Consider the following 9,250-nt stretch of genomic DNA (forward strand, 5'->3'; position numbering starts at 1 on the left):
TTTAAAAAGCAGGGAAAAGATCCCTCCTCCCAGACATACTATATCATTCTTTGATGGGCGTTTTCTCCTGAAGTGCCTTCAATTTACTTTGACAAAGCTCCATGGATGGATATTGCGACAATGATTGTAACCCCTGGAACATCAAGGAAGACCATATCTGTGGAAGGAGAAAAGGTGACTCGGTGAGGCTAACGAATGAAACTGTTTCAGCTAAGTCGACCCATATAAAGGAAGGCCTACCATATTTATTGTAGAAGGAGAAGAGATAAGTAGAGTGTTCCAGTTAGCCAAATGTTTCTTTTTTCTCATATGAACTGTGAAATGGAATGTAAAGTCCGCTGGAACAAAACGGTTTGTCTGACACATCTCTTTTGAGGGTTCCAAAAAGTTGGAATCTTAACTGTTTCTTTTTTCTTTTACTGAATCTAAATTTGGGAACCATAATTATTTTACATGGTTTGAAATTGAATTCGTTGTGTAATAAAATGACAAAAAATATTAAAGACAATTACGATGAATATCTGCCATGTTGGATAATGCACACTATGAACATGACTGGTTTGGCATGTTTTGTACCATTTATCAAACTTGTTCCAAATTGGCACAACCAGAACGTTTCATTAAAGGGAATACGATAGAGGTTAACAAAGGAAACTGTTCGGGTATGTCTAGAATAGGTCATTTTATGTGGTCTATCAAACAAAGGATTGCAATCATGAGAATTTCATGTGAAGAGGTAATTCAAGTTATCTTACAAAGTTGATATAGTGGGAAACCATCTTTAATGAGCAATATTAAAAGAGGAAGTGTTTGATTTCAGCTGTTCTACATGATAAAGGGAGACATGTGTCTGAAAGTGGTGGAAAACAACACGCATAGAGACGTCGTTATTAAGGAGGGCGAGGTATATATCACACATAGAGATGCCGTTATTAAGGAGGGCGAGGTATATATCACACATAGAGACGTCGTTATCAAGGAGGGCGAGGTATGTAACACACATAAAGATGCCGTTATTAAGGAGGGCGAGGTATATATCACACATAGAGACGTTGTTATCAAGGAGGGCGAGGTATATAACACACAGAGACGTCGTTATTAAGGAGGGCGAGGTATATAACACACATAGAGACGTCGTTATTAAGGAGGGCGAGGTATATAACACACATAGAGACGTCGTTATTAAGGAGGGCGAGGTATGTAACACACATAGAGACGTCGTTGTTAAGGAGGGTGAGGTATATAACACACATAGAGACGTCGTTATTAAGGAGGGCAAGGTATATAACACACATAGAGACATCGTTATCAAGGAGGGCGAGGTATATATCACACATAGAGACGTCGTTATTAAGGAGGGCGAGGTATATAACACACATAGAGACGTCGTTATCAAGGAGGGCGAGGTATGTAACACACATAGAGACGTCGTTATCAAGGAGAGCGAGGTATGTAACACACATAGAGACGTCGTTATTAAGGAGGGCAAGGTATATAACACACATAGAGACATCGTTATCAAGGAGGACGAGGTATGTAACACACATAGAGACGTCGTTATTAAGGAGGGCGAGGTATATAATACACATAGAGACGTCGTTATCAAGGAGGGCGAGGTATGTAACACACATAGAGACGTCGTTATCAAGGAGGGCGAGGTATGTAACACACATAGAGACATCGTTATCAAGGAGGGCGAGGTATGTAACACACATAGAGACGTCGTTATCAAGGAGGGCGAGGTATATAACACAGATAGACGTTATTATTATGGAGGGCGAGGTATATAACACACATAGAGACATCGTTATCAAGGAGGGCGAGGTATATAACACACATAGAGACGTCGTTATTACGGAGGGCGAGGTATATAACACACATAGAGACATCGTTATCAAGGAGGGCAAGGTATGTAACACACATAGAGACGTCGTTATCAAGGAGGGCGAGGTATGTACATTTGTCTGAAAGTGGTGGAAAACAACACACATAGAGATGTCGTTATTAAGGAGGGCGAGGTATGTAACACACATAGAGACGTCGTTATTAAGGAGGGTGAGGTATATAACACACATAGAGACGTCGTTATTAAGGAGGGCGAGGTATGTACATTTGTCTGAAAGTGGTGGAAAACAACACACATAGAGACGTTATTATCAAGGAGGGCGAGGTATGTAACACACATAGAGACGTCGTTATTACGGAGGGCGAGGTATGTAACACACATAGAGACGTCGTTATTAAGGAGGGCGAGGTATATAACACACATAGAGACGTCGTTATTAAGGAGGGCGAGGTATGTAACACACATAGAGACGTCGTTATTAAGGAGGGCGAGGTATGTAACACACATAGAGACGTCGTTATTAAGGAGGGTGAGGTATATAACACACATAGAGACGTCGTTATTAAGGAGGTTGAGGTATATAACACACATAGAGACGTCGTTATTAAGGAGGGCAAGGTATGTAACACACATAGAGACGTCGTTATTAAGGAGGGCAAGGTATATAACACACATAGAGACGTCGTTATTAAGGAGGGTGAGGTATATAACACACATAGAGACGTCGTTATTAAGGAGGGCGAGGTATGTAACACACATAGAGACGTCGTTATTAAGGAGGGCAAGGTATATAACACACATAGAGACGTCGTTATTAAGGAGGGCGAGGTATATAACACACATAGAGACGTCGTTATTAAGGAGGGCGAGGTATATAACACACATAGAGACGTCGTTATTAAGGAGGGCTAGGTATATAACACACATAGAGACGTCGTTATTAAGGAGGGCGAGGTATATAACACACATAGAGACGTCGTTATTAAGGAGGGCGAGGTATATAACACACATAGAGACGTCGTTATTAAGGAGGGCGAGGTATATAACACACATAGAGACGTCGTTATTAAGGAGGGCGAGGTATATAACACACATAGAGACGTCGTTATTAAGGAGGGTGAGGTATATAACACACATAGAGACGTCGTTATTAAGGAGGGCGAGGTATATAACACACATAGAGACGTCGTTATTAAGGAGGGCGAGGTATATAACACACATAGAGACGTCGTTATTAAGGAAGGTGAGGTATATAACACACATAGAGACGTCGTTATTAAGGAGGGGAGGTATTAACACACATAAGACGTCGTTATAAGGGGCGGATGTAACACACATAGAGACGTCGTTATCAAGGAGGGCGAGGTATATAACACACATAGAGACGTCGTTATTAAGGAGGGTGAGGTATATAACACACATAGAGACGTCGTTATTAAGGAAGGCGAGGTATATAACACACATAGAGACGTCGTTATTAAGGAGGGTGAGGTATATAACACACATAGAGACGTCGTTATTAAGGAGGGCGAGGTATGTAACACACATAGAGACGTCGTTATCAAGGAGGGCGAGGTATATAACACACATAGAGACGTCGTTATTAAGGAGGGTGAGGTATATAACACACATAGAGACGTCGTTATTAAGGAAGGCGAGGTATATAACACACATAGAGACATCGTCGTTATTAAAGGAGGGCGAGGTATATAACACACATAGAGACGTCGTTATTAAGGAGGGCGAGGTATATAACACACATAGAGACGTCGTTATTAAGGAGGGTGAGGTATATAACACACATAGAGACATCGTTATTAAGGAGGGTGAGGTATATAACACACATAGAGACGTCGTTATTAAGGAGGTGAGGTATATAACACACATAGAGACGTCGTTATTAAGGAGGGTGAGGTATATAACACACATAGAGACGTCGTTATTAAGGAGGGTGAGGTATATAACACACATAGAGACATCGTTATTAAGGAGGGCAAGGTATATAACACACATAGAGACGTCGTTATTAAGGAGGGCGAGGTATGTAACACACATAGAGACATCGTTATCAAGGAGGGCGAGGGATATAACACACATAGAGACGTCGTTATTAAGGAGGGTGAGGTATGTAACACACATAGAGACGTCGTTATTAAGGAAGGCGAGGTATATAACACACATAGAGACGTCGTTATTAAGGAGGGTGAGGTATATAACACACATAGAGACGTCGTTATTAAGGAGGGTGAGGTATGTAACACACATAGAGACGTCGTTATTAAGGAGGGCGAGGTATATAACACACATAGAGACGTCGTTATTAAGGAGGGTGAGGTATATAACACACATAGAGACGTCGTTATTAAGGAGGGCGAGGTATATAACACACATAGAGACGTCGTTATTAAGGAGGGCGAGGTATATAACACACATCGAGACGTCGTTATTAAGGAGGGTGAGGTATATAACACACATAGAGACGTTGTTATTAAGGAGGGCAAGGTATGTAACACACATAGAGACGTCGTTATTAAGGAGGGCGAGGTATATAACACACATAGAGACGTCGTTATTAAGGAGGGTGAGGTATATAACACACATAGAGACGTCGTTATTAAGGAGGGTGAGGTATGTAACACACATAGAGACGTCGTTATTAAGGAGGGTGAGGTATGTAACACACATAGAGACGTCGTTATTAAGGAGGGCGAGGTATGTAACACACATAGAGACGTCGTTATTAAGGAGGGCAAGGTATATAACACACATAGAGACGTCGTTATTAAGGAGGGTGAGGTATATAACACACATAGAGACGTCGTTATTAAGGAGGGCGAGGTATGTAACACACATAGAGACATCGTTATCAAGGAGGGCGAGGTATATAACACACATAGAGACGTCGTTATTAAGGAGGGTGAGGTATATAACACACATAGAGACGTCGTTATTAAGGAAGGCGAGGTATATAACACACATAGAGACGTCGTTATTAAGGAGGGTGAGGTATATAACACACATAGAGACGTCGTTATTAAGGAGGGCGAGGTATGTAACACACATAGAGACGTCGTTATAAGGAGGGCGAGGTATATAACACACATAGAGACGTCGTTATTAAGGAGGGTGAGGTATATAACACACATAGAGACGTCGTTATTAAGGAGGGCGAGGTATATAACACACATAGAGACATCGTTATTAAGGAGGGTGAGGTATATAACACACATAGAGACGTCGTTATTAAGGAGGGCGAGGTATATAACACACATAGAGACGTCGTTATTAAGGAGGGTGAGGTATATAACACACATAGAGACGTCGTTATTAAGGAGGGTGAGGTATATAACACACATAGAGACGTCGTTATTAAGGAGGGCGAGGTATATAACACACATAGAGACGTCGTTATTAAGGAGGGTGAGGTATATAACACACATAGAGACGTCGTTATTAAGGAGGGCGAGGTATATAACACACATAGAGACGTCGTTATTAAGGAGGGTGAGGTATATAACACACATAGAGACGTCGTTATTAAGGAGGGGTGAGGTATATAACACACATAGAGACGTCGTTATTAAGGAGGGCGAGGTATATAACACACATAGAGACGTCGTTATTAAGGAGGGCGAGGTATATAACACACATAGAGACGTCGTTATTAAGGAGGGCGAGGTATATAACACACATAGAGACGTCGTTATTAAGGAGGGTGAGGTATATAACACACATAGAGACGTCGTTATTAAGGAGGGTGAGGTATATAACACACATAGAGACGTCGTTATTAAGGAGGGCGAGGTATATAACACACATAGAGACGTCGTTATTAAGGAGGGTGAGGTATATAACACACATAGAGACGTCGTTATTAAGGAGGGCGAGGTATATAACACACATAGAGACGTCGTTATTAAGGAGGGTGAGGTATATAACACACATAGAGACGTCGTTATTAAGGAGGGTGAGGTATATAACACACATAGAGACGTCGTTATTAAGGAGCGTGAGGTATATAACACACATAGAGACGTCGTTATTAAGGAGGGCGAGGTATATAACACACATAGAGACGTTGTTATTAAGGAGGGTGAGGTATATAACACACATAGAGACGTCGTTATTAAGGAGGGTGAGGTATATAACACACATAGAGACGTCGTTATTAAGGAGGGTGAGGTATATAACACACATAGAGACGTCGTTATTAAGGAGGGTGAGGTATGTAACACACATAGAGACGTCGTTATTAAGGAGGGCAAGGTATATAACATACATAGAGACGTCATTATTAAGGAGGGTGAGGTATATAACACACATAGAGACATCGTTATCAAGGAGGGCGAGGGATATAACACACATAGAGACGTCGTTATTAATGAGGGTGAGGTATGTAACACACATAGAGACGTCGTTATTAAGGAAGGCGAGGTATATAACACACATAGAGACGTCGTTATTAAGGAGGGTGAGGTATATAACACACATAGAGACGTCGTTATTAAGGAAGGCGAGGTATATAACACACATAGAGACGTCGTTATTAAGGAGGGTGAGGTATATAACACACATTGAGACGTCATTATTAGATGAGGTATGTACATGTGTCTGAAATTCATTGCACAATGTTTCATTGTTGATTTTCTTTATAGATTTTTCTGCTGCCATGTAGAGTAGCACACTCGCCTCAGAGACAAGTCGACACTATTGGTATGGTGATAGAGAGGGACCGAGCCCAGAATGAGAAGGATGGACTCAGGTACGTGAACTGTCTAAAGGACAATGGGTCAAGTTACACCCTGCCAAGACAATTAAGAATGTTTACAGACAACTAGTTAAATTCTTCACTTCTACACTTATTGATTATTCTGACTGTTACTTGTAAAAAGAACTCTTGTTTAACCCAACCCCCCCTTTCACTGGATGACCAATAGAAATGACACAATCACCCTAAATAATAATTCTGAATGTTTAGAAGGAAAACAATATTTTGTAGGTATTATATTGAAGAAGATGGTAAACCCACCCTCAAGTCACTATATGAGGAATGGTTTCACTGTGAAGATCTTGGTTCACAACTCGGACCAATCATCAAAAGGTATGTAATACCTTATGATTTATCAGTGACTTGTTGTCTGTCGGTCACTTTACCCTTCCATCATTAATCTTTCTTCATCAATTCCCTCAAGTTTACAATCAGTATTATAACATAAGACGATTGATATAGGTAAATTAAAAAATACCAATATTAAAATAATGTTGTGTTTATAATACACAAATGTATCTGTTTTTCTAGACAAAATAATTAGTCTAGATGACTAAAAAACAACAAAATACTACAGTACTTGGATCAACTGATAGACCTTTATTCTGCATACTTCATTTTTGATGCATACAAAATATCTACCAACTACTCCGCAGTATTGTTTCTCAGTTGTTGTCTCTTCAAATTATTTTCTATACTTTTCTATTTTCTAATTAGCTATAGTTAAGGTTTTACATTCAATATTGTGCATTATGTAGAAATTACAAGTATATTTGGCTTTTTCTGTTATTTCTATATTTTTCCTCCTTAGCTGATTTTACTCTCAATTCATCAAACATGTCTGCCATAAACTGTCATCAGATGAACATGTACTATTAGGAAATTTCATGACATGCCATTTTGTCTTATTAATAATCTCTTTATCACTTTAGGTACTTTGCCTCTGATCAGCATAAAACAGGTCGTCCAGTCGGTAAGTTTCAGTATTGCTGTTTTAATATCATACCATTTAAAACAATCCATCAGTCATACAAAATTGACAACTGATGTTGTATGGCAAAAATGTGGAAATTGTTTAAAGATTTACAGAAACCTTACCTTGATTTGTGCTTTTCTCTTCGCTGTTCATGCCACAAAAATTCTTTTATCTGATAGAACTGCTAATTAAAATGAAGATGGTACAACTTTAAGGATTGGGTATGGTAATGTGTTTTGAGGAGTAAAATGAAGATGGTACAACTTTGAGGATAGGGTATGGTAATGTGTTTTGTGGAGTAAAATGAAGATGGTACAACTTTGAGGATAGGGTATGGTAATGTGTTTTGTGGTGTAAAATGAAGATGGTACAACTTTGAGGATAGGGTATGGTAATGTGTTTTGTGGAGTAAAATGAAGATGGTACAACTTTGAGGATAGGGTATGGTAATGTGTTTTGTGGAGTAAAATGAAGATGGTACAACTTTGAGGATAGGGTAGGGTAGTGTGTTTTGTGGAGTAAAATGAAGATGGTACAACTTTGAGGATTGGGTATGGTAGTGTGTTTTTAGGTGTAAAATGAAGATTGTACAACTTTGAGGATAGGGTAGGATAGTGTGTTTTGTGGAGTAAAATGAAGATGGTACAACTTTGAGGATAGGGTATGGTAGTGTGTTTTGTGGAGTAAAATGAAGATGGTACAACTTTGAGGATAGTAGGGTAGGTAGTGTGTTTTGTGGAGTAAAATGAAGATGGTACAACTTTGAGGATTGGGTATGGTAGTGTGTTTTTGTGGAGTAAAATGAAGATGGTACAACTTTGAGGATTGGGTATGGTAAGTGTGTTTTGTGGAGTAAAATGAAGATGGTACAACTTTGAGGATAGGGTAGGGTAGTGTGTTTTGTGGTGGAGTAAAATGAAGATGGTACAACTTTGAGGATTGGGTATGGTATGTGTGTTTTGTGGAGTAAAATGAAGATGGTACAACTTTGAGGATTGGGTAGGTAGTGTGTTTTGTGGAGTAAAATGAAGATGGTACAATTGGATAGGTAGGTAGTGTTTTGTGGGATAGATGGTACAATTTGAGGATAGGGTAGGTAGTGTGTTTTGTGGAGTAAAATGAAGATGGTACAACTTTGAGGATAGGGTAGGGTAGTGTGTTTTGTGGAGTAAAATGAAGATGGTACAACTTTGAGGATAGGGTAGGGTAGTGTGTTTTGTGGAGTAAAATGAAGATGGTACAACTTTGAGGATAGGGTAGGGTAGTGTGTTTTGTGGAGTAAAATGAAGATGGTACAAATTTGAGGATAGGGTAGGGTAGTGTGTGTTTTGTGGAGTAAAATGAAGATGGTACAACTTTGAGGATAGGGTAGGGTAGTGTGTTTTGTGGAGTAAAATGAAGATGGTACAACTTTGAGGATGGGTAGGTATTGTTGGGTAAATGGTGTGGTGGTGGTTGTGTGGAGTAAAATGAAGATGGTACAACTTTGAGGATAGGGTAGGGTAGTGTGTTTTGTGGAGTAAAATGAAGATGGTACAACTTTGAGGATAGGGTAGGGTAGTGTGTTTTGTGGAGTAAAATGAAGATGGTACAACTTTGAGGATAGGGTAGGGTAGTGTGTTTTGTGGAGTAAAATGAAGATGGTACAACTTTGAGGATT

At 39.7% G+C, this 9,250-nt stretch overlaps 1 protein-coding gene across 1 annotated transcript; it reads left to right on the top strand.

The window, feature by feature from the left end:
• Nucleotides 1-101: 101 nt before the first annotated feature.
• Nucleotides 102-7,587, top strand: LOC138314069 (3-hydroxyanthranilate 3,4-dioxygenase-like; the record flags this gene model as incomplete). Its single annotated transcript, XM_069254259.1, has 5 exons — nt 102-182; nt 821-988; nt 6,502-6,608; nt 6,846-6,947; nt 7,547-7,587. Coding segments are annotated over exons 1-5 (499 nt in total), but the record flags the coding sequence as incomplete, so codon positions are not given.
• Nucleotides 7,588-9,250: the final 1,663 nt, after the last annotated feature.

The sequence above is a fragment of the Argopecten irradians genome, unplaced genomic scaffold, assembly GCF_041381155.1.
Source record: "Argopecten irradians isolate NY unplaced genomic scaffold, Ai_NY scaffold_1287, whole genome shotgun sequence".
Taxonomy (NCBI): domain Eukaryota; kingdom Metazoa; phylum Mollusca; class Bivalvia; order Pectinida; family Pectinidae; genus Argopecten; species Argopecten irradians.